We start from the raw sequence: 27,781 nt of genomic DNA, 5'->3' as shown, positions 1-27,781 counted from the left end.
AGTTTCCAAAATGGGGTCATTTGGGGGGCTTTTGCACTGTTTAGGGAAATTAGAGGCTCTGCAAAAAAAAAGACAGTGTCCTCTATCTATTCCAGCCAATTTTGCGTTCCAAAAGTCAAATGGCATTCCTTTCCTTTCGAGCCCTGTCATGTGGCAAAACCGTAAATTTACACCATAGTAATGTTTGATGTGTACTCAGGAGAAATTGCACAAGAAATTGTGTAGTCTATTTTCTCCTGTTACGTATGTGAAGATAAAAAAATTGGGGCTAAAACATCATTTTTATGGGAGAAATGTAATTTGTTATTCTCACGGCTCAACGTTATAAAATTCTATTAAGCACCTGCAAGTTCCAGGTGATCACCACACATCTAGATAAATTCCTTGAGGGGTCTAGTTTCTAAAATGGGATCACTTGTGGGGGTTTCCACTGTTTAGGCACATCAGGGGCTCTTGCAAATGGGAGATGGCGTCCACTATCTATTCTAGCAAATTTTGCATTACAAAAGTCAAATGGTGCTCCTTTCCTTTTGAGTCCTGCTGTGTGAGCACCACATATCGGGGTTTTGGTGCACGCAAGAGAACTTGCATAACAAATTATATAGTCCATTTTCTCCTGTCACCCTTATAAAATGCTAAATTTGGGGTAAAAAGCACATTTTTGTGAAAAAATTTAAAATTTTTATTTTTTCCTTTCACATTGCTTTAATTCATGTAAATAAACTTCTTGAATGTTGCTTTAAGCAGTATGAGGAGTGCAACTTTTAAAATGATGTCACTTTTGGGTATTTTCTGTCATTTAGACCCCTCAAAGCCACTTCAAATGTGATGTGGTCCCTAAAAAAACTGTTTGTAAATTTTGTTGAAAAAAATGAGAAATTGCTTATAAAATTTGAATCCTTTTAACTTCCCAATAAAAAATGATGTTTTAAAAATGATGCTAATGTAAAGTAGAAATGTTATTTATTAACTATTTTGTGTGATATAACGCTTTGGATTAAGGGCATACAATTTCAAAATTTGAAAATTGTGAAATTTTCAAACCTTTCATCAAAATTCTGATATTTTCACAAATATATGCAAAAAATATTGACCTAAATTTACCACTAGTTATTACCACATATGTGACACAAGTCATAATTGAAAAAAATTGGACTGTTCGGGAAGGTGAAAACAGGCTCGAGGGTGAAGGGGTGAGAAAAGATTGCAAGGTGAAAAACAAATGGCTAAATGTTTTTAAAAAATGAGTGTATAACAAAGACATGATGTAAACTTTAGGTCATTTTCTGATTATGCACTCCCTTAACAACCACTGTTAAGCAAAGTACTGTATAAGAAAAAAAATGACAATCTAAAACCTTATCTGACTTTCCTACAGATAGATGGATATATGTTGTCACTTACTCCTAATGCTGGTAGTCTCTGGGTACAGCTTACAGCTACCTTCAACTTCCAATCTGTCTCACCGTCCAACTGGTCAGTTCGAATGAAACAGGAACCTGAAATATAAAGAAAAATCATATTACTGGTAAAACTAAAATAGTACAAAGAAACTAAATATCACACAAATATGTGGAATGCATATTAGACATATATGATAACAGCTACATACATAAACAAGCACTCTCTCAATGAAATGCTAATTTTAAATAGTTTTTCCCTACTTTTATTTTTCTTTTCTGTGCAACGAGCTTAAGGCGCTTTTAACGGAGTAGATATTTTATCTTAATCTGTAGAAGTTTAATGTGTAAAACATGTAAAAAATAACAATTGTGTCAAAGCAAAATATTCACCACGAAATTATTAATTTGGAGGGTGACACATTTGTTAGACTAAAGACTGCTTCACATGCTTCAATTTCTCGTGTGGTCGCATTTGCGATCGCACCCGCCCCCATCGTTTGTGCGATATGGGCAATTTGTTGCCCATGTCGCACAATGCTGTAACCCCCCCGTCACACGTACTTACCTTCCAAACGACCTCGCTGTAGGCGGCGAACATCCACTTCCTGAAGGGGGAGGGAAGTTTGGCATCACAGCGACGTCACACAGAGGCCGGCCAATAGAAGCGGAGGGGTGGAGATGAGCCGGACGTAAACATGGCGCCCACCTCCTTCCTTCCTTCCGCATTGCCGGCGGGACGCATGTAAGCTGTGTTCATCGTTCCCGGGGTGTCACACGGAGCGATGTGTGCTGCCTCGGGAACAATGAACAACCGGACGTTCGATTTTTAGAAAATGAGCGGTGTGTCAACGATGAACGAGAAGGTGAGTATTTTTGCTCGTTCACCATCGCACGTAGCCATCACATGCTACGATATCACTAACGATGCCGGATGTATGGCACTTACGATGTGACCCCACCGACATCTCGTTAGATATAACGTAGCGTGTAAAACCCGCTTAAGGCGACCTAAACCCTGATTTTACCAGGAAAGGTCAACCATTGACTATATCTACAATAGGCTGGATATACAAGTGCATCTCAATAAATTACAATATCATCAAAAAGTTAATTTATTTCAGTAATTCAATACAAAAACGGAAACGCATATATTATATAGAGTCATTACACACAGAGTGATCTATTTCAAGTGTTTATTTCTGTTAATGTTGATGATTATGGCTTACAGCCAATAAAAAACAAAAGTCATTATCTCATAAAATTAGATTATTATAGAAGACCAACTGAAAACATGATTTTAAACTCAAATGTTGTCCTACTGAAAAGTCTGTACAGTAAATACACTCATTACTTGGTCGGGACTACTTTTGCATGAATTACTGCTTCAATGCGGCATGGCATGGAGGCGATCAGCCGGTGGCACTGCTGAGGTGTAATGGAAGCCCAGGTTGCTTTGATAGCAGCCTTCAGCCTGTCTGCCTTGTTGGGTCTGGTGTCTCTCATCTTCCTCTTGACAATACATCATAGATTCTCTATGGGGTTTAGGTCAGGCGAGTTTGCTGGCCAATCAAGCACAGTGATCCTGTGGTTATTAACCAGGTATTGGTACTTTTATCAGTGTGTACAAGTGCCAAGTCCTGCTGGAAAATAAAATTTCCATCTCCAAAAAGCTTGTCGACAGAGGGAAGCATGAAGTGCTCTAAAACTTCCTGGTAGACGGCTGCACTGACTTTGGTCTTGATAAAACACAGTGAATCTACACCATCACTGATTGTGAAAACTTCACATTAGACATCCAGCAGCTTGGATTGTGGCCTCTCCACTCTTCCTCCAGACTTAGGGACCTTGATTTCTAAATCAAAGGCAAAATGTACTTGAATCTGAAAATAACACCTTAGACCACAGATCAATTGTCTAGTTCTTTTTCTTCTTGGCACAGGTAAGATGCTTCTGGCATTGTCTATTGGTCATGAAAGGCTTGACACAAGGAATGGGACAGTTATAGTCCATGTCCTGGATAGGTCTGGGTGTGGTGTCTCTTGAAGCACTGACTCCAGCAGCAGTCCACTCCTTGTGTGAATCTCCTCCATATTTCTCAATGACCTTTTCTTAACATTCTTATCAAGGCTGCAGTTGTCCCTTCTTTTTTTTTTTTTTTTTTTTTTTTTTTTTAACGATACTTTTTCCTTCCACTCAACTTTCCATTAATATGCTTGGATACAGCACTCTGTGAACAGCCAGCTTCTTCCTTCGCAATAACCTTTTCTGGCTTACCATCCTTGTGGAATCAGTCAATGACTGCCTTCTGGAAATCTGTCAAGTCAGCAGTCTTCCCTATGATTGTAATAATCAAAATTTCCGTATAAATATCACCATTAAATTTCAATAAATATCAAAAATACCTTCAGATAAAAAATTCATTAGAATTAAATAAATAAAGGGAATGATGGTGCAAATAGTATTAAAATTATTATTTTTATTCAACAATTAAAATAAATATTTTACAAATCCATATAAATATTAGGCAGGAAAAAATGTCCCATAAATTATAGCTAACAGAAAGCACAAGAGAGAGGTGTTCAATGCCGCGCCAATAGATCACTTCAGAAGATGTTCAGATCAGTGTCACTTTATTGTCATTCAGGTCGACGCGTTTCTGGAGCATCTGCCCCCTTCATCAGGACCACCAGGAATAGAAATAACATCCAATCTGCGTCTGTTCAATCAGATTGGATGTTATTTCTATTCCTGGTGGTCCTGATGAAGGGGGCAGATGCTCCAGAAACGCGTCGACCTGAATGACAATAAAGTGACACTGATCTGAACATCTTCTGAAGTGATCTATTGGCGCGGCATTGAACACCTCTCTCTTGTGCTTTCTGTTATCTACCGGTTTTGGTGGCTGCAGCCCTGGATCTTTGATATATGCGATTATAGTAGTTGTGGCTCCTCACAACTACAATTGGTGAGTAGGTTTACTCCCCCCTCCCCACCCCTCACATATTGGGGTAAGACCCTATTGCGCTTGTTTTCCACAGCTGTTTTCTCCCCATAAATTATAGCAGCGGTTTTACTAGGAAAATAAAGTGCATAATGCCAAGATCACTTAAAAAGTCAATCCCTAATATATGACAAAGTGCACAGTGCAAAATTGTATCTAAATCCTATGCCATATATAAATAAGGTTGTGGTATAATGATCCTATGTATGTTTCTGAGGAAAGGATCGCTGAAACACGTGTCGGGGCTTTGCGGTATACTTTGGAGCGTTTACAGATCACTTAAGGTATTATTTTCCTTGCAAATTAAATAATTGATAAAATCTTTTTACATAGGATCATTATACCACAACCTTATTTATATATGGCATAGGATTTAGATACAATTTTGCACTGTGCACTTTGTCATATATTAGGGATTGACTTTTTAAGTGATCTTGGCATTATGCACTTTATTTTCCTAGTAAAACCGCTGCTAAAATTTATGGGACATTTTTTCCTGCCTAATATTTATATGGATTTGTAAAATATTTATTTTAATTGTTGAATAAAAATAATAATTTTAATACTATTTGCACCATCATTCCCTTTATTTCCCTATGATTGTGTAGCCTACTGAACCAGACTAAGGGACCATTTTGAATGCTTAGGAAGCCTTTGTAAATGTTTTATGGTAATTATTCTAATTTTTTGAGATAATGACTTTTGGGTTTTAATTGGCTGTAAGCCATAATCATCAACATCTACAGAAATGGATCACTCTGTTTGTAATGACTGTATATAACATATGCATTTCCCCTATTACATTGAATTACTGAAATAAATTAACTTGACTATATTCTAATTTATTGAGATGCACCAAGAGGGTCACTAAGATATTTCCTTAATTTTGAAAGAAAAGCACTTTTTTTTTTTCAATGAAGCTAACATTGAATTAAACAGAAATACACTCAATACATTGTTAATGTGGTAAATGACTATTCTAGCTTCAAACGTCTGGTTTTTAATATAATGCCTACATAGGTGGATAAAGGCCCATTTCCAACAACCACCACTCCAGTGCTCTAATGGTACATTGTGCTAACTATGTTAGAAAGCTAGTGGGTGTTTAGAAATCCCTTGAAAACCCTTATGCAAGTATGTTAGCAGAGCTGAAAACAGTTTGGCTGATTAGAGAAGCTATAAAACTGACCTTCCTTTGAGCTAGTTGAGAATCTGGAGCATTACATTTGTTGGTTCCATTAAACTCTCAAAATGGCCAGAAAAAGAGAACTTTTATGAGAAACTCGACAGTCTATGTTTGTTCTTAGAAATGTTTTCATTCAGAGGAGAGCACAAACAGGCTCTAACCAGAGTAGAAAGAGTAGCGGGAGGCCCCGCTGCACAACTGAGCAAAAAGACAAGTACATTAGAGTCTCTAGTTTGAGAAATCGACGCCTCACAGGTCCTCAACTGGCAGCTTCATTAAATACTGTATTTTTCGCTTTATAAGACGCACTTTTGTTCCCCCAAATTTTGGGGGAAAGTAGGGGGTGCGGCTCATAAGCCGAATATACGGGGGTGTGTGTGTGTGTATGTATATATGTATATATAATATATATATATATATACACACACACACACACACACACACACACACACACACACACACACACACTGCAGGGTCCAGGGGAGGTGGGGGCAGCTCTGGAGCGCAGTGAACGCTGCGGGCAGCACCGTTAGATCTCCAGCTCCCGCTCATAATATGCACAGCCGCTGTCCATCTCCGTGGTGCTGAAACTGCACCGCAGTGATGGGCTGGGGGAGCGGTGCAAATTATATGAGCCTGCACCCCCCTGTGATCGCACATGCCTCCCCTGTGTTAGATATGGCCCCCATGCTGCTGCTCATTCTAAAATAAAAAAGCTTTACTTACCCCCTCCAGCGTTTCTCCCAGTGTCCCTGCTTCCACTGTGATCAGGCAGGCAGAGATCTCAGTCTGCTGTGCCGATCACATGACCGGCACCAAGAACCAGGAAGTGGAGGAAGAGAAGCACGGAGGGAGACAGGAGGGAGATCAGCGCTGGAGGAGGTAAGGAAAGAGTGTTTTATTTTACTATGGGCAGCAGCATGGGGGCGATATCTAACACAGGGGGCCCTGTGTGATCTATAGGGGCCATGGGCAGCACCATGCTGGCGATATCTACCACATAGGGACTTGTGTGATCTATAGGGGCCATGGGCAGCACCATGGGGGCGATATCTAACACAGGGGGCCTTGTGTGATCTATAGGGGCCACGGGCAGCACCATGGGGGCGATATCTAACACAGGGGGACTTGTGTGATCTATAGGGGCTATGGGCAGCACCATGGGGGTGATATCTAACACAGGGGGACTTGTGTGATCTATAGGGGCCATGGGCAGCACCATGGGGGCGATATCTAACACAGGGGGACTTGTGTGATCTATAGGGGCCATGGACAGCACCATGGGGGCGATATCTAACACAGGGGCACTTGTGCGATCTATAGGGGCCATGGGCAGCACCATGGGGCGATATCTAACATAGGGGAACGTGTGCAATCCATAGGGGGCCATAGGCAGCACAGGGGAACGTGTGCCATCACAAGGGGGCTATATTCAATATAAGGGGGCCATATCCAGATTAAGGGGGCTAATTTTAGGATGGGGGACTATGAGGGACATATACCCTATATGATTTGTTAGATGTACACTGGCATTATAAGATGGACCCCATTTAACATTAAAAAAAAAATTCTCTTTTCCTTCACCAAATTTGGGGGTGCGTCTTATAATCAGGTGCGTCTTATAAAGCAAAAAAATACGGTAGTACTCGCAAAACGCCAGTGTCAACGTCTACAGTGAAGAGGCGACTCCGGGATACTGGCCTTCGGGGCAGAGTGGCAAAGAAAAAGCCACATTGGAGACTGGCTAATAAAAGGAAAAGATTAATATGGGCAAAAGAACACAAACATTGGACAGAGGAAAATTGGAAAAAAGTGTTATGGACAGACGAATCAAAATTTGTGGTGTCTGGATCACACAGAAGAACATTTGTGAGATGGAGAACTACAGAAAAGATGCTGGAAAAGTGCCTGACACCATCTGTCAAGCATGGTGGAGGTAATTTGATGGTCTGGGGTTGCTTTGGTGCTGGTACAGTGGGAGATTTGTACAAGGTAAAAGGTATTTTGAATAAGGAAGGCTATCAGTACATTTTGCAACGCCATGCCATGCCCTGTGGACAGTGCTTGATTGGAACCAATTTCATCTTACAACAGGACAAAGCACACCTTCAAATTATGTATTAACTATTTAGGGAAGAATCGGGAAGCTGGTGTTCTATCTGTAATGGAGTGGCCAGCCCAGTCACCAGATCTCAACCATATTGAGCTGTTGTGGGAGCAGCTTGACCGTATGGTATGCAAAAAGTGCCCATCAAGCCAATCCAACTTGTGGGAGGGGCTTCTGGAAGCATGGGGTGAAATATCTCCAGATTAGCTCATTAAAGTAACAGCTAGAATGCCAAAGGTCTGCAAACCTGTAATTGCTGCAAAGGGAGCATTCTTTGTCGAAAGCAAAGTTTGAAGGAGAAAATTATTATTTAAAGTAAAAATCATTATTTCTAACCTAGGCAATGTCTGGACTATATTTTCTATTCATTATGCAACTCATTTTACAAATAAAAATATGATTTTTCATGGAAAAAACAAAATTGTCTGGGTGACCCCAAACTTTTGAACTGTAGTGTATATAAATATTATATCATGATTAGTCAAAGTTTGATTGGCAGATTTTGGGGAAAATGATCTGGCGTGTTAAAATTCAACATGGCTGATCTTTTGTTCTCGAGGAAGATAAGCCAAGACCAAAAGGTGTCTTGTAGTGGTTTACTACCTTAACCAGATCGATAATACATGCATGCTTAGATGAACCAAATGTGCATGTGAATGGGGAGTTTGGGAGGAATAGTACATATTGGCTGACAGCTATTGACTGTGAATGGCCACTTTAGGGCTTGTTCGCTAAAATCTACAGCTTTTTACAGTAGGTCAACAAATAGCAGTCCTTATAATAAGAAAGAAAAAAGAAATGGTGTCAGCTCACCTGCTGAATGCAGATTTGGGTTCTAAATCCATTGCTTTGATGCCTGCATAGAATAAAAAATTCCAGCGCTGGAAGGACCGGGCCAGGTAGACATATATGATAAACCTTCACATTTATTTGCCATATTAAAATTACTAGGTGGTCAAACCTACAGAAATAAATATAGAGGGGGTGACAGGTAGGGGAACCTACGTGTTTCGGCTTAGGCCTTAATTATGGTTGAACATGGTGGAACAACCATGATAAAGGCTTAAGCTGAAATGCGTCAGTTTCCCCCACCCTGTATATTTTATTTCTTTATATCTGACCACCTGACAATTTTAATATAGCAGATAAGTGTGAAGTTTTGTGATGTCTACCTGGTCCAGTCCTTCAAGTGCTGGAATTTTTTGTTTTGAGGAAGAATCCATGCAGCGTATTTGGAAGCGGAATCTGCATTCAGGAGGTGAGCTGACACCATTTCTTTTTTCGTTCTTATTAGAAGGACTGCTATTTGTTGACCTACTGTAAAAAGCTGTAGATTTTGGTGAATAAGCCCTTAAGTGGCAGCATCGGTAGAAGGTGAAGCTGCTGGAAGGGGAGTAAGACTGGGGGCTTAGGTTTAAAGCGCCACTCCAAACCCAGCGCTGAAAAGAAAAATGCTAGAGTGGACTTTAAAAAAAATGTGTTTGATCTATTTCTATGATCAAAATTTGAACATCTCTCTGATTTTGTGCATGCAGACCACTTGTTTTGCAAAAAAAAGAGTGAATAGCCTCATAGAGTATAATGGATATTTGTCCCAACCATGAAAACATTGCTAGAATTTATGTGGAAAAAATGACAATTGAAGAAATCTTAAATGAGATTTATACTTACATCATTTAAAGTCAAGCATAATCACAATGCAGCAATTTTTGGAGACAGGTTTTGGGTTTGTAGGAAGGGTTTAAAGATAAATGCAACAAAATACTAAGTGAGTGTACCATTTAGGCTAGGTTCACATTTCCGTTGTTTTAAATCCGTCAGGTCCGTCAGCAACGGATCAGTTGTTTTTTTAGATGTCAACTGATGCAACGGATGTGTTTTTCACAGGATTCCTTTCACAGCAATCCTGTGAAAAAACTGATCCATCGCGTCCGTTACATCCGCTGTGTGTCCGTTTTGTGACGGATCCGTCATGATCTGTTTGTGTTTGGAACAGCCCAGTGGGTGTGCCAAAGATGCTGGGCATTCTCAGTAGAGCATGACGGAAACCAGCGCTGGATTCCGTCGTAAGACGGATTACGACGGAATCCAGCACCATAGACATATACTACAAGCTTGACGGATGGCAATAGATTCCTGCGCGGTGCGTTAATTTTGACAGCCCGAAAAACGTTACATTCTGCGTTGCTCCCGCCCGGCGGTCAGTCCAAAAACGACTGACTGCGGTGCAGCGGATGCAACGCAAGGTAATCAGTCGCAATCCGCCACTAATACAAGTCTATGGAACACAACGGAATCCGCTAAAAGGATTGCATTGTTTACCATAGCCGCGGATTGTGACTGATACATTTTAACGGAAATGTGAACCTAGCCTAAGATAAAATATGTAACATCTGGCAGACAAAGGTGAAAAAAAAGGTGTCCACTTATTTGCTCATAGTCTGTAATTGTTTTATATTATAGAATTACATTAGACTGCTCACCATAAAAGTGAAAAAATAAAGATTGTAGCTCAGAGATTCACTGAGCAAGATCTGTCATTTCATCCCATATATCGGTGAGCTAGATTGGCATATTATATTCACTTCATTAAGATTGTTTTGCATCTCGTGGAAAGGATGATTAAGAGTTTCCATTCATTGTTTTCTTCACTATTCCTACTACCATGTTATTTGTAGGCTTCCGAGTAACGCTGATTGTTTGTCATGTCAAGATTAGGTTCCACAGAAATAACTTTTTAATCACCTAGTCGTAATTAGGTTTTCAAGCTAATAATTTGTTTTTGCAGAATTTCTATTTTATTTTGAAGGATAAATGAAAAAAAATCTGTAAAGAGCAATTTACCATTTACCCATTTATTGAAGTTTTAGCATTTGAGTTTTGAAGGTGCGTGTGCATAAAATTCTGTATTCAGAGGAAGAAGAAAAGGGGAAAAGGTACTTTCCCTGGTGTAGGTTTGCGCTGGTGTGCCAGGTTTGCACTGGAGCTGGTGGCTCCCACAATGTTGAACTTGTGCCCTCTATATGGGTCCATTTCCCATATTAAAAGGGTAAGCCGCTAATGAATTCAAAGCCAGATTACCAGTTTAGGCAATGTGTGCACATTGAGTATTTGGGTGCAGACATTTCTACACCAAATCTGCATCTTATGGCATAAAAAAGCATCAAAATCGCATGCATTGTGATGCAGTTTCGGTGCATTTTTTTTTTTTTGCCAGGGGATGCAGATTTGGTGCAGAAATGTCTGCACCCAAATATTCAATATGCACACATTGCCTAATCCAGTAATCTGACATTGAGTTCAAGGACTTCACCTGAGGTGAGGTCACTGAGTTCAATAAATACACCTGCGGTCACAGCCGAGGTACCATAGGAACATCCAGCGTTGACCTCAGGTGAACTCAGTGACGTCACAGCTCACTGCTGCGGCTCCATCAGTGTGTCTCTGAGTCAGCAGTGAGCAGTTACATTTTCTAATATGACCGCACACTGCGACCTCATATGTAGCAGAGCTGAGATCATCATGGGACACCATGTTTATGGATTACATCATCCTAGCAGGGTGTTTTGGGGGTTAAAAAATTGGAGCAAGAGTGTTTGTTTTTTTCTTAAATAATGGATTTTTCTATGTTCGTTTCTTTTTACATACAGGGTTAGTAATGGGGGAGTCTCATAGACCCCTCCCAATTATTAACCTCAGGTTTGAAGACCGCTGTGATTTTTTGACAAAATACAGCTGTAATTATCCCCTTATATTACACCAATTGCTACCGTACCAGGGAAATCGGGATGAGCCAAGTATTGCGATGGCATTGGCACATCTAATAGATGCAACAATCCTAGGGCGGCTGCAAACTGCTATTTTTAAGCTGGGGCGCCCAATAACCATGGGTTTCCACAGCCTGAGAATACCAGACCCCAAGCTGTCCACTTTATCTTAGTAATATATACAAGGCACTCCTGGATCCAGTAAAATATAATGATTTTTATTTCATACTCCGAATAGTCAGACATTGCGGCCCAAACATGGCCTTCATCAGTAACTAGCATCTGAGATGGATATGGATCAATTATAGTTCACTGTTATCACAAACAGTAGTTGGAATGCTAATAGATATGTAACTGTGATCTGTCGCTACTGCCAGGGGGACACCACTAATGACAGGCTGCAAACTACAGAAACTCTCTGAATAGCATCGCTACAACTGCCGCTGGCAGTAGTGACAGACTGCAGGTCAAAGTTACATATATATTAGCATTCCAACTACTGTTTATGATAACAGTGAACTATATTGATGCATATATCCATCTCAGGTGCGATTTACTGATGAAGGCCATTTTTGGGCCGCAACGTCTGACTATACTGAGCATGAAATCAAAATCATTATATTTTCCCAGATCCAGGAGTGCCTTGTGTATATTACGACTATATATGGTTTGGAAACCTACCTGAGCACCTGGGTAAGAAAATAATTTAGGTAGAAGTGCCTTATCCTATTGCACTGTCCACTTTATCTTGGCTGGATATCAAAATTGGGGTACCGCACGCCTTTTTTGTTACATTTATTTCAATAATTTAAATTAAAAAAAAAAAAAAACTGCATGGGGTCCCTCGTATTTTGATACACAGCTAGGGGGCTGCAGCCTGTAGCTGTCTGCTTTATGTTTTCAATTCAGCATCACCAGCTGTGACGCACGTACCTGTCTTCGCTGTGACCGTGCTTCTGAATGACGAGCACTTACAGTCATGCGCAGTTTGAAGCCAGGTGTACGCGTCCCGGCTGCAGAGAGGTCTACTGTGCATGACTAGAAGTGTCGGCGCATTCAGAAGAGTTGAGACACCGGAAACAGGTACGCATGTCACCGCTGGTGATGCTGCATTGATATAATCAAAAACATCCGATGCATCATAAAGGCTCAAATACGGAAACTCCCAACAGGCAGATAATCAAGAAAAATGGAGTCATATTCCAAAGAGTGAATTTTAAAAGTATAGGTTTATTAGATATAATATATGATAAAAAAAAAAACCACACACAGTGTAAAAAAGGGGGAGAGACAAAGTGCAAACAAGTAGGGCAGCAGAGTTGCCATGGATAGAGTGACCTGGGAGCACAATTAGTATAGTGGCACACAATGCAGAGTGTACCAGAGTTGCAGCTGATACGCACAAAGTGCACTTCATATAAATAGTAATGAATTCTGGTACGCCTGAATCAGCCACTAAGTCAATAGGGTACATTAACCCCTTCTAGGTGTGGGAATCCCCATATCAACCGTGTTCAGGACACCTATGACATGCATGTGGTACATATCCAGATGCAAAATACATCCCCCATGTCACAATAGCTGCCTGTCAAGATGTCCAAAAACATGGACACAGGGAGGAAAACCCACACCCTCAACTAGGTAAATACGTGTGGGGAGATTCAGGCGTGGAGAGCCCAGCATGTGCAGGTAAAAATAATTAACCAGCTGCAAGTCAGGGCCAAACTGCGGCCACAAAATCATGTGAAGTATAAGTCAAAAGTGCTCACCCATATTAGACAACCCACGGCAATTGCTGTCCAGGGGGCCCCGACGCTGCGTTTCGCGTAGGGCTTCCTCGGGGGGCAATGACACTTTTTTACACTGTGTGTGGTTTTTTATCATATATTATATCTAATAAAGCTATACTTTTGAAATTCATTCTTTGGAATATGACTCCATTTTTTGTGATGCTGCATTGAATAGCATGTTAGTATGGGCGTGCTGCCATGCTAAAAGGGTGGACTAGTCGGGGGATATAACACCCTTGGGACTAGTCCCAGCGCTCATTAGCATAAGATAAAAGATCTTGAGAAATACTTTTCTAAAGATATCTTTATCTATGCTAGTGTAATAAGGGACAGTTATTAGCAATATGCACCCAGAATTGCTTATGGTACTGGGTACATATTGTACCTGTCAGGTTCCCTTTAAAAAAAAAGTATATTAAAAATAAAATCTTTGAAAACTTGAACGTGATCAGCAAAAATAAACACTGGACTATCCCAACACAGACATGTTTACCTAGAATGAAAGCTTTTTCAGCAATTTATGTATAGTGCTCAAAAAAAAAAATAGTTGTGACATGGAGACTCTGCCTTGGTTTTGTTATGTTTCTTGTCAATGGTCCCCTCCATCCATCAATTTCATTTAGAATTATCGAATAGATCAATATGATTCAAGACCAATGTGGCTCTTGTGAATGGTTGACTGCACACTATGACATGTATTGGCCTCCTGCATTTCCATCTCCACTTCAGCAGTTAATTTCATCAATAACTTATTTCATAGACGGTTTCCCTATTACCCAGCAGAAAGATACTTTTGTGCCAAATTAGTCCTCTCCCACCTTATTACCATCAAACTAAAATCAGTTAGAATAAAAAACAATTCATTCAGAATTAATACTAATATTAATTCTAATAAACAAGGATTCAAAAGACTGCCCTCTTCTTCATTTAATTAAAAAGAGCAGCAACAACAGCTTTGAGTTCATAATGATAACAAATACTTTAAAAAGTCACTTCTAGATGTTACTACATGCAATTAGTAAAAAAAAAACCTACCAGTTAACACAGAAGAGAATCCAGCAGTACTGCTTTTGTGTATAGATTTGCATTCTGTTTTTCTGTACATCAGAGAGAATTTGGGCACAATCAGCATTAGCAGCGTTTTTGAAGCAGGGTGTTTTCGTAGAAGGCGTACTACGACCTTGTCCTGCAGGATGCTAAATAGTATGGCAAGCTAAAGGTGGAGATTTTGGCACCCATGGGCGTAACCTAGGAGACAGAGCACAATGGGTGCACCACTGGGGCTATGATAGGGACAAACCTGCCCATTTCCAGTCGTTTGACCTCCTGTGCCTGGTCCAAACATGGATGCAGCCCAAGACTTGCTCCCCAGCCCAGAGAGTGGAAAGAGTGGTGATGGACCGGTTTATCCACACGGTACCTATACCCGTACAAAACTGAGTTGCCTAGTGAGATCTCCATAAAAAAGATGACCTTTTGGGACTTGTTGAAATATACTCTGCTATGGAGAACTCCCTGTGTCATCAAGGGAGCCTGAGGTCACCTGTCTCTGATACAAAAAACAATTCAACCAAGATCATATCTTGGGGGCGCACAAAGACCCAGTAGACGTTAGGGCTGGGTTTTAGGGGGTACACCTTGTTCCATTGTCTTTTGGAGGTATTTTTCCCAGGGTTATATATCTGGACTACAGCATAGACCGGCACTGCACCTACTTTGCCTACTCTGTCTGCAGTGCTTTTCCTCATACTGGTGAGGGGTCTCTCAGGTATGCTAGGTAACTGACCGGTGTGTAAGTAACTGGTTTTCTGGACTCCAGAAGTTTGGTGACCTTGGTACGGGCCACACTTCCACATGTGCCAGTCCCAGGGAAGTGTGTTCATGGAGACGTGAATAACCTACCTGTTGCCAGGGTCAACATTAGCACAGACTATGGTTCCATTTCCCACAACGAAGGGAGGGTAAAAAAACTTATCGTACCCTGTAATTATTGGATTTGTTGGGGAAATACGGATCGCCTGTTAGTTCGACTGACAACCAGGTTACTGCAATAAAAACTTTGTCATGTATTGTAGCCGACAAGTTCCCATTGTATGTATGGGTTGGCAATAAGGAGGTGGAAGCATTCCCTAAACTCAATATCCCTGAGCAGGAGATGTCCAGGGAAAACTTTGAAACTGCACAACTAAGGGTCTTAACTTTAAAAGGTGTTCGGAAAAAGGTAAAGGGGTTAAATGTTGTTCCTTTGGGACTGGGACCTGATATGCAGACTCTGCATCTGACTAGCCATAATGGTCTGCTATGTCGAGGGACCAAAATGATGGGCCGGGTAAATAAGCACCTGCCAACGGCAAATGAAACCTAGTGAACATATTCTTATGAGGGATCCCACAGATAGGTATAAGGTCCTTGCCAAGTGGAAAGGATCCTATGAAGTGATGGCAGAAGGTGCCAAGCCCCAGGCTTTGGGCAGATGGGGAGGTTATGTAGTAAAGCCAGGTAGGACTAGATTAATTCTAAGCTCTGCAGGATTTGATTAGATGCACCTGCCACCAGGAAATGGGTTCACTGGGTGTTCAGTGTGTGCTGGAGGAACATAGCAATGTGTGGATTCTGCTGGGAGCTGCAGAGAGCCGTTTGTTACTGACCAAAGTGGGCTAGGAGAGGGGCCTGGATTGGTGCATGGGTGAGAGACCGTGGTCTGGCTGTTATCAGTGGTGAAAAGACCTATTGGGGCTGGTCTCTCTGACAGGATCTAGGAAACTAAGTTTGGACTTTAAACCTGTTAAACATTCCTTTGATTGATGCATGAACTATTTTGATTTTTGTACCTTTCATGCCAAGGGAAGGGTTTTTTTTTTGTTTTGTTTTTTTGTGAACAGTTTATGAATCTGTACTAAACTGCTCACTGATTTCATACAAAAGCCATGTGCCTGTGCGAACGCTACCCAGCTGCCTATAAGCTAGCAAATCCTTACAACGGCTAGGATGGGAATAACTACTTCTAGGTCTCAGTCACTAAAGGGAAGGGTATTTAATCTGATGAATGCCGCTGTGCTACAATGTTTCTGTAACTACCATAGAAAATCGGGGTGATAAAAACAGCAGAGATCTAGCAAGTTACACTATTTCTTCAACTCTGGAGCTATGCCAAACCTCTACTGGATATGCTGTTTCTGTAAGACCCATTCTTGTCTATGGGAGTTACGCAAACAAAATATTACTACCATGAACAGTTGAGATTGTTAATAATTTTAAAAAAAGGGGACATAAATCACATTAAAAGCTGAAAAAAGTTTGTTTTGCCGATGTTGTTATATATTCCTACATAATATAAAGACTGATAGAGACAATCTAATCTCAGCCATACATGTGTATCGTGCATGATCAAGCGCTTAGTCACACTCTGCTTAGCTTAGTAGCAGTATGATACATTATTCAATAACAACTGAAGTAAATACTAGAAAACACTTTTTGGGAGGATCTTTTATAGCTCTCCATATACTCATAGTAGTCAATGCTTATATTCCAGCACAAAGTCACAGTCCTAAAGTGATTTGAATAGTCCACTTTTCTATTTAGCTGCACTTTATGGTGGGGATATACAAGCTTTTAGAATGTGGCACTAAACTACTGTAGTTTAAAAAGTCTTTATTTTTTACTAAGTAAAGTTAAATTCCGTAACAAACTCCTGGGTCTTATTATAATTTTATAACATAATCTCCGAACAAGGTGGAAAAACTGGACTTAGAGAAAAATATGTTGCCTACCTTCTCTTTATCTCTAAAGACTTGTTTCCAATAAATTTTTTACAGCGGCGAACATTAGCTACAACAAGCGCGGCTTAAGCCTCAGCAAAACTGAATTATTAAATCTGCCTGCCTATATCCTGTTACCGGCGACTTATGAATACTTGATTTTATTTTGTATAATTGACAAGAGTTGTCAGGAAACGATGGTTTTCATGGCAATCAAATTACGATCAGCAGGTATGGGTGTCACACAGACGAGCCCGTGTCAGGTGCTGATAAATTCATTGATAAGCCTTGGTGAAAATGGGCACTGCAATGTGTCAGAAATTTCTGAACGCTGCCGTAGAGCGATGAAAAAACAAAAACAGCAGAGAAAGAAGATACTATGTAAGTCAATGTATACAACATCTCAGAGGATGTTCATGAAAATACTAAGCAGCGAAGAGGTTTTGTGACAAAGGAAAGTTATAGGGCACATTGTGGTGCCGGACAGAAACATCAGCATCAGTAGTAACTGAAATAAACTGTCATATATGGCAAACATTAATGTTATATCGCCATCCCACACGACAAGAGAGAAAAGCATATTGACATTTATAAGAGATTGATGAAAATGAGTTCTAAAGCATCCCCTTCTCCTAACACCACAGAAAGAACTATGTTCACTCAAGAGATATTTGATCTGAATTAGGAAACTGATGAAGCGATTGATTAATTGGAATTTAAGCCATCAGTCACCGGATCCATCAACAGATTCATTTACATTTTAAACAATCAGTTGATGGGCCAATGGGAAGCTGCGTATTAATACACTTTCAATATGATACCACTGAACTCATCACAATTCTTTATTGACAAGAGCGCAGATGCTTTTAATCCGAGCTTGATCACACTGCATATATTTGAGGATTTCGCTATTGACGTTTGCATTTTCTCAGTATGTTGTCGTATTAAATACTTTATGGAATATATCGAAATGCAGCAACAGTACGGTTTAATTAAAGCGGGTACGTGTCTCAAATACAACGCACTTGTTGAATCCGCGGGAAGCACATATTGACAGGCTGCAAACAAAGATTCATTTGTGTGCAAATTGTGGCCAGAATTTTCTTTAGGAACAATCTAGACGTGAAGAATAAAATACTGCTGCAGGACCCAAAGTCATTTACACAATAATCAGAACTATTTTAATTTGGTTTCCATTTGTTACAAATAGTATTCATACACAGATATTATATAATATCATAGAAACTAAGGATAGCAGAGAGCATTTTACAAAAGAGTAATAAAGCGGCATTTTAACATTATTATTTTTAAAGAGAACTTGTCAAATATAACATTGTCTGCTTAGTAAATATAGGAATTATACTGCTTATTTTACAATTCAGCAGCATGTTACATAAAGATGTGGTGATCCAGTTATTCCTACTAAAATGTATGATAAATGAATAACTGAGTGATACAAATGAAAGGGGCATGGCATGGCACACAGACTCTGTTCAATAAGGGCAGACGGTGTAGAAGAAATACACTTGGCAGAGGGTAATGTTAAAGGGAATCGGTCAGCAGATTTTTGCTATGTAAGCTTAAAGCCAGCATGCTGCAAGGGTTAATTACGGGCACATTACTACAGGATGGGGACAAGGATGGACACATTACTACAAGATGAGGACAAAGATGGGGACATTACTAAAGGATAGAGACCAGGATGGGGCACGTTACTACAAGAAAGGGACCAGGATGGGTACAATACTACAAAATGAGGATAAGGATGGGCACATTACTATAGGATAGGGAAAAAAGTGGGCACATTACTACGAGGGGACCAGGGTGGGCACATTACTCCAGGATGGGCACATTACTAAAGGATGGGCACATTGTTACAGGATGGGGACAAGAATCGGAACATTACCACAGGATGGGGACAAGGATGGGCATGTTACTACAAGATGAGAAGAAGGATAGGCACATTACTACAGGATGAGGACAAGGATGGACACATTACTACAGGAAGGTGACAAGGATAGGGAATATTATCACAGGATGGGGACTTGGATGGGGACATTACTACTGGATGGGAAAATTACTACAAGATGTTGGCCAAAATTACTATATGGTGCTAATTGTAAAATGATATTACTTACAAAAGGGAGATAAAATGTAAAAAAGAAAAAAAAAATTGAAATAACGGCATTGAAATTTTTTTACCATTGAAAATGCTTTATATATAAATACAGTGTGTGTATATATATCTATACATATATATATAGATAGATAGATAGATAGATATATGTCAACTAAAATAAACAAAAAAGTGCATGTTATCGCCACATCCATAACAATTCAAGATATAAAACCGAGCCGTAACTCATACCATTGAAATTAAAGAAAAAGCGAAAAATTCAAAAAGGTGATCCAGAGGTCTATAGAAAAAGACAAGCCTATGGGTGCGAGTGAAACATCGGACTGCAGTGCGATATACGCACAGGCTGACAATGGAGTAGATGGAGATTCATCTCTCCCTCCTCTCCGCAGCTGTGATCCGATCACAGCATTGGATCACAGTTGCATGACACTTGGCTCACGCTTGCAGCACAGGGTGATTAGCATATTGCTTCTGATGCTCTCGCATCAGATGCTATACGCTCATGTGACCCTAGCCTTAATTGGCAGATCGTGATTATTGTTCTGGCTGGTGAACTTTCAGTAGTAAATGATTGGGAAACCATGCATTTCTCTTTTCTAGAGTGTGGACTTGCTGCTTTATTAGAAGCACATCTTTTTTTTCACCCAAGGATTATGCTGGGAGACTCTTCAAAGCTGCTTTTCATGGCAGTGCCCTTTTATCTCCATCTGAATATCAAAAACACAATTTGTTCCTTTTGAAAAATGCAACATTTGTGGGTGTAAAGAACTGCGATCTTTTTATGAAAAAAAATCATGGTTCTGTTTTGTCAGCCAAATGGGCTAGCATAAGAAAATGGTCTATTGAGGCAAGTTTCGCTGCAAATGTTACAAAATCTAGGAAAAATCATACAGAAGACACAAAGTGGATTTGAAACCACTAAAATCTGCAAAAACATGAAAAAGACAAGTGTAATTTACAAATTGCCATGTTCAATTCTTTTTACTGCATGGTGCGATCTCTAAGCCACATTTCATAAACTATTTGCTCTGTGGTATTATGGAAATAGCATATTTGCTCCCGGTCCTTTTGCTAATACTCAAAGACTTGTTTCTCCTTTAACAAGATGATTTACTGTGATAAAGGAAATGTTGGCTCTCTCTCTACCCATCTAGTGTTTGATGGAGGTTACAGCTTAAAACAATGACTGGATTACAAAAAGGGCAATATTATTCAGCAGCTTAAAATAGGTGTCAAAACATTTCCAGTCCAAGTTAAATCAAATGTTAAAACTGAAATGGGAACTGAGGTGAGGAAACAGATTAGAGTAGTTTGGACAGCTTGCTGGCAGTTGCTCATGCCCCGCAGATAAAAGTTTATCTGGCCGTATGTGCAAAACTTCACTCTAGTCATTTGTCATTCTTCACAGCAAAGCAGTGCACTTCAACAGATCACTACTTTTTAGACAACTTTCTAAATTCTTAACTCGATACCATAAAGCTACTAAAGCATTCCCAAAGACTTTTATTTTAGAAAGCTTTCATCTTATTCAATATAGCCACCATAAATTAACTGTAGCAAAATAGTAATTTTGCTCAAATAACTAATATTCTATGCAATCAAAGTCCATGGTCACAGAGAAAGCAGAATTGATACTTAACGGAAAGCTGTCACCGGATTCATGTTGACCACACCATGGCTGCCCAACTGCAGCTAGGCATACTGTATCTTTTATGAAAAGCACAGTATTTCAGAAAAAATATACTTAATGCCCTGTGCGGGCGCTGCATTTTTACCCGTGTTTTTTTTGCGTTATTGCTGCAGAAATTTCTTGAGAAAATCATTGTAACATTTCTGCAGACATTCCCCAGCAAAACCTATGGAAAAAAATAGCTGTGCGCACACTGCGTTTTTTTCTCAAGAAAATTCTTTCTGCAGAATTTTTTGAGAAAAAGAATGAGCATGTCACTTCCTGCCATAGGTAATGGTAAAAAGACGCAGGGACCAACCTGCGGAAAAAACGCTTAAAAAACGCAGTAAAAAGGCATGCGTTAGGCTACTTTCCCACTTGCGTCGTTTGGCATCCATCACAATGCGTTGTGTGACGCATGTGACGGATGCATTGTAAATAGTGTAATAATAAAGGCAACGGATTCCTGTGAAATAACGCGTTGCGTTACTTGTCTTTACCCGAGAGAGAAGGCCCCCATCATCACTGCACATACCGACACTACCACCCCCATCATCACCGCACACACTCCGGTACTACCGACCACATCATAACCGCACACGTCCCGGCACTACCGCCCCAATCATCACCGCACACACCCCGGCACTACCACACCCATCATCACCGCACACACCCAGGCATTACCGCCCTCATCATCACCGCACACACCCAGGCACTACCACCCCTATCATCACCACACACACCCAGGCACTACCGCACCCATCATCACCGCACACACCCCGGCACTACCGCACCCATCATCACCGCACACACCCCGGCACTACAGCACCCATCATCACCGCACACACCGGCACTACCGCCCCCATCATCACCGCACACACCGGCACTACCGCCCCCATCATCACTGCACACACCAGCACTACCTCAGTGACATCTCCGCTGACAGCGCGATTTACTTCAATTTCTGCGTGAAGCTGACAGAGAGCGGTCATGATTTGTGGCCACTCCTGTCTGCTTCATGTAGCAGAGCTGAAAGCATCATAGGACCGCTGTGGATTACGTTGGACCTGGAGGGGTATTTGGGGATTTTAATAAAGTGGTGAAAGAGGGTGTATTTTTGTCTTTTATTTCAAATAAAGGATTTTTTCAGGTGTATGTGTTTATTTACTTTCACTTACAGGTTAATCATGAAGGGGTGTCTCAGACGCTTGCCATGATTAACCTAGGACTTATTGGCAGATATGGGCTGCCATTAACTCCTTATTACCCCGATTGCCACCACACCAGGGCAATTTGGGATGAGCCGGGTAGAGTCCCGGAAGTGCCATATCTAATGGATGCGACAATTCCAGGCGACTGCTGGCTGATATTTTTAGGCTAAGGGGCTCCCCATAACGTGGGGCTCCCCAGGCTGAGAATACCAACTTTCAGCCATGTGGCTTTACCTTGGCTGGTATCAAAATTGGGGGGGACCGCATGCCATTTTTTAAAATGTATTTATTTATTGTACTGCACGATACAGACCCGCCCACCGGCAGCTGTGATTGGTTGCAGTGAGACAGCTGTCACTCAGCGTGGGGGCGTGTCTTAATGCAACCAATCATAGGCGCCGGTGGGCGGGGGAAGCAGTGAATACAAGATGGAATAATGAGCGGCCGGCATTTTCAAAAGAGGAGAAGCCACCAGAGCAGTGTGACAGCTGTGCAGCACCGCACCCGTGATCGGTGAGTATGAGAGAGGGAGAGACAGACCGACAGAGAGAGATAGGGAGACCAGGAGTGATTTTAAACAATTTAGATCGTTCTGATGGAGATGCTGAGCATGCTCAGTAGAACGTGACGGAATCAGTCAGCGGATTCCGCCGCTTAGCGCATTGCGGCGGAATCCGCCACCATAGACAATCATTAGACACCTTGGCGGATTCCAACGGAATCCGCCAAGGTGCGTTGTTTTAACGACACCAAAAACGCTACATGTTGCATTCTCTCCGCCCGGCGCTCAGTCAAAATAATGACTTGCCGTCGGCCGGCGGATGCAACGCAGACACTTGCATCACAGTGCATCGTCACAAGTCTATAGAGTCCGTTAACGGCGTATTGCGATGAACGCAAGTGTGAAAGCACCCTTATTGGTGCGGGTTTTTTTAACGCAAGTGCTCTAATCTTTCAGACTCAAGAAATTTCTTGAGAAAAATCCTTTTATTAGTGCGCACAGGGCCTAAGGGGTATCTATATGTCAGTAGGATCTATCCTCCTAAGAAGCGATGCGCGGACCCGAACTGTTAAGTTTGGTGTTTATACCGAGCATAGACTTTACAAAAAAAAATTAGTGGTCGAGTTCACAGTCACTTGCAGTGTTTGAATAGCTCTCACTGGGGGTAAAAACAGGGTTAGCAGATGTAGTGTGCACCACAAAAAAAAAAAAAGTAGAAACCCCTTCGTCCCTCCCCCGGGGGTGCTCTGTTTATGGCTGGCTGCATGTGGGCGGAGAGACGAACTGCCCAATCAGCAAGTTCCAATACAGTTCAGATCAAGTCCGGGGCCAGAACAGAACTTTATATATTGTATGGCTAAACCCACAGAACTCAAACTTACACAGATCCTCTCCATTCTACTCCTGAGCTGTCTAAATGTGCATCTATGTCATAATAAGCTGAATAAAATGATACCTTGATATCTATGATCCGTTGTCTTATGCCAATTAAATCATTTTTTTTTCTAAACATAACCAGTCTGAGCCATGTAATGCCAGATAGTCTGCTCTTCTGATCTACTTGGCTGATTCTTAGAGAGATAGTTCTCTAGCCCATATATCTTAATAGTTAATCTGGATCACAGATATTAAGGTATAATTTTATTCAGCTTTCTATGACCTACATGCACATACAGATAGCTTAAGAGGGTTCATCCTACGGACAGTATTCGTTTTAAAAAAATATAGAGAAATTATACTTTAAAGAAATGCCCAAGGACCATAGCTGGAGGAGAGACTAGTCAAGTTCTGCCCCCGACTGGCCTACCTGAGTGCTGCTGCAAGTAACTGAATAGTCTCTCTCATAGCAAAGACCTGTCAATCACATCTATCAGCAGTGGTAAAAGCAGGCAGTTGTAGAGTTGGACGAATCTAATCTCCAGTTATGGTCCCCAGCTGGATTTTTAAAGCATAATTTCTCTATAATTTTCAAACTGTATGTTCTTTGAAGCATATCAAATAAACATATACCTGACTGCAATTGTGCAGCCAGGCTCTAATTCATACTGCCCATAGTTTGAGCAACATTAACCAGCTGACAAGTTCCCTTTATTGTAACCTCTTGGGGTGTAAAGTTAAGGTAAAAGATGGTATGCAATCAGGTCTCATTTTCAAACACTTAAAAGCCTTGTCCCACAGGCAACATATATCATAAATCCACAAGACAGGCAATAATCACTGAACAATCATGGTCAAAAAGGGACTCTGCCTGCAGAGGCTGTAAAATCTGCAAGTCATTTCAAATATAAGCAGTTAACTACTACAGTACGATCTGATATGCAGTTGAAACCAGAGGTTTACATACAAAATCTAAAAAGACACAAATACATGTTTTCCCACAATCTGACACGAAATCAGAATAAATCTTTCCCGTTCTAGGTCAATTAGGAACCAAAATTATTTATATTTGCCAAATGCTAGAATAATGAGAGAGAGAATATTTTAAGGCATTTTTTTATTACTTTTTGCAAAGTCAAAAGTTTACATACACTAAAGGGTGCTTTACACGCTGCGACATCGCTAGCGATTGCTAGCGATGTCGAGCGCGATAGCACCCGCCCCCGTTGTATGTGCAACATTTGGTGATTGCTGCCGTAGCGAACATTATCGCTACGGCAGCGTCACACGCACATATCTTGGCAGCGACGTCGCTGTGACCGCCGAACAATTTCTCCTTCAAGGAGGAGGTGCGTTCGGCGTCACAGCGACGTCACTAAGCGGCCGGCCAATAGAAGCGGAGGGGCAGAGATGAGCGGGACGTAACATCCCGCCCACCTCCTTCCTTCCGCATTGCCGGTGGACGCAGGCAAGAAGATGTTCGTCGTTCCTGCGGTGTCACACACAGCGATGTGTGCTGCCGCAGGAACGACAAACAACATCGTACCTAAGGCAGCAGTGATATTAAGGAAAGGAGCGACATGTCAACGATCACCATTTTTGAACGATTTTGCGATCGTTGATCGTTGCTCCTTGGTGTCACACGCTGCGATGTCGCTACCGGCGCCGGATGTGCGTCACTAACTACGTGACCCCGACGATATATCGGTAGCGATGTCGCAGCGTGTAAAGCACCCTTTACAGTACTTTGCCTTTAAACAATATGGGACAGCCCCTATGATGATGTCATGTCTTTGGAAGCTTCTGATAGGTTTATTGGCAACATTAAGTTAATTACAGACACACCTGTGGAAGTATTTTAATGCACACCTGAAACACACTGCTTCTTGGCGTAGCATCATGGGAACGTCAAAAGAAATCAGCCAAGATCTCAGGAAGAGAATTATGGACTTACACAAGTCTAGTTCATACTTGGGTGCAATTTCCAGATACGCGAAGGTGACTCGTTCATCTGTACAAACAATTATATGCAAGTACAACAACATGGGAATGTCCAGCAGTCATACCGCTCAAGAAGGAGATGGATTCTGTGTACCAGACATGAACGTGCTTTGGTCAGACATGTGCATATCAAACCAAGAACAAAAGCAAAAGACCTTGTGAACATGCTGGCAGAAGCTGGTAAGATTGTGTCATTATCCACAGTGAAATGATTACTGTATCAACATGGGCTGAAAGGCCACTCTGCCAGGAAGAAGCCATTACTCCAACAGAAACATAAAAAAGCCAGATTAATGTTTGCAAATGCAGACAGGAACAAAGACCTTAATTTACATATCCTGAGGTCTTACTACACTAAAATTGAATTGTTTGGCCATAATTACCATCGTTACGTTTGGAGGAAAAAGGGAGAAGCTTTAAAGCCTAAGAACACTATCCCAACTGTGAAAAAAGGGGGCGGCATCATCATGTTGTGTGGTTGTTTTGCAGCAGGAGGGACAGGTGCACTTCACAAAATAGATGGCATCATGAGGATAGAAGATTATGTAGCAATACTGAAGTAACATTTCAAGACATCAGCCAGGAACTTAAAGCTTGGGTGGAAATGGGTCTTCTAAATGGAAAATGCCCTGAAGCATACAGCCAAACTGGTTACAAGAATATTAAAGTCAATATTTTGGAGTGGCAATCACAAAAGCCCGACCTGGAAAATTGAAATTGAAAATTTATGGGCAAAGCTGCTATACTGGAATAAATGGACTAGACATCAGACCACTTTTTCTAACAGTCTCTACACTCCAATATGGAGGGGTCTCAGGCGACCATCTATCACAGGAAAAGTCAATATGTTATTGAAATAAATGCCTTAAAGATTATATACTTGCCCCGGTAGTCTGCTGCCGATCTTGCAAATTTCTCCAGGACTATTACTGATGCCGGCATGACCACCAGCCATTTTACTGCTTGAGTGCAGGAATAGAAGACTGGTGGTTGGGATGTCATCACTAGTCGCCTGGTAGAGAAAGTTAGGACAAATCTAAAAAGACAGGTGCGACAAGGCGACCTACAAGGGTCTGCTGATAAGTTTTTGGCTTTGTGATCTTTTTTTGTTCCTATGGTATCAAATGTTGCATCAGATGAAAGCCTTATTTGTCTAATATATGTTTTCAAAATTTTGTGTTTATTGCTTATGGCAACAGTGTTCTACGCATGCAAGAAAACAAAATGGTGAAGTCTAATGTGATATTCACAGCAACTGAGAGCAGAGGAGTGATAAAATTCTTGTTTCACTCAGACAGATCAGAGAAGCACGCGAGTGAAAACTTCCCGGTCCATTTGTCAGCGTTTCCGAACTGGTAAGAACTTCCTGGATCGACTGGTCACTATGGATGAGATCTGGATTTATTTGTAAGACCCTGAAAATAAGGAGCAGTCAAAAGAGTGGAGGCACAATGGTTCTCCTCATCCAAAGATGTTCAGGGTGCAAAAATCAGCCACTAAGGTGATGGCGTCTGTGTTGTGGGATAAGGAGGGCATGCTGCTAGTGGACTATCTTCAAAAGGTTTCCACAATCAATGCAAGGTTGAAAATTTGGACCAATCGAAGGCAGCTTTGAAGGGCAAAAGGCGCGGCAAGCTGTCCAAAGGAATCTTGTTCCTGCAAGACAACGCCTCTGCTCACACTGCACAAGCGACCACAGCAAAAGTGGCAGAGCTGGGCTTCCTGCTAATTGACCACCCACCTTATCTACCAGATCTGGTTCCTCCGACTATCATCTTTTTCCAAACCTGAAGAAACACCTCAAAGGTATTAAATTTCACACGATTCCTGATACCATGGCTGCTTCGGATGTCTGGTTTGAGGCACAACCGAAATCCTTCTTTTTGCTAGGCTTAAAGAACCTGGAATACCGATGTAAGAAGTGTGTTGACATCAGTGGAGAGTATGTGGAATAAATGAAAAGTTTCATCATTCTATCTCGTTTCTTTCTGGGTAAAGCCAAAGACTTATCATTCGATCCATATAATAGCAACAGATAATTTATATAGATATTTTAAAGTGCTGTCCATGCAGTATCAATTATTTGTTCAAGCACTCTGTTGTGTCAAAACACCACTTCATCTGAGTCAGATCTATTGCTGTGATACGAATCCAACTGAAACTAGGCTCCTATACAGCATGTATACACATACAAATACCCAGCATTGATAGAAATCTGGAGTAAACAAATGTACCCCACTGTAAGCCAATTCACAGCAGGAAAGGTAACTATAATATAATCAACATAGCATTTCCACTGGCTAAGGGGATACTTAAGGTGGTGTCACACACAGCGACGACGACACAGACGTCACTGCTACGTCACCATTT

The 27,781-nt window shown here is 41.1% G+C and overlaps 1 protein-coding gene across 2 annotated transcripts in view; it reads right to left on the bottom strand.

Moving 5' to 3' along the window:
- The window catches only part of ATP9B (ATPase phospholipid transporting 9B (putative)), a 441,649-nt gene that overhangs the window by 301,890 nt on the left and 111,978 nt on the right, over positions 1–27,781 (bottom strand). For both annotated transcript variants that reach the window (XM_075314650.1, XM_075314649.1), the window contains exon 8: positions 1,405–1,499. In XM_075314650.1, coding sequence (XP_075170765.1) covers positions 1,405–1,499 — 95 coding nt within the window. The remainder of the gene's footprint in view (positions 1–1,404; positions 1,500–27,781) is intronic.

The sequence above is a fragment of the Anomaloglossus baeobatrachus genome, chromosome 6 (genome assembly GCF_048569485.1).
Source record: "Anomaloglossus baeobatrachus isolate aAnoBae1 chromosome 6, aAnoBae1.hap1, whole genome shotgun sequence".
In the NCBI taxonomy this organism is placed as follows: domain Eukaryota; kingdom Metazoa; phylum Chordata; class Amphibia; order Anura; family Aromobatidae; genus Anomaloglossus; species Anomaloglossus baeobatrachus.
The sequence above is the reverse complement of the archived record's forward strand: the minus strand, read 5'-3'. Positions and strand labels throughout refer to the sequence as shown.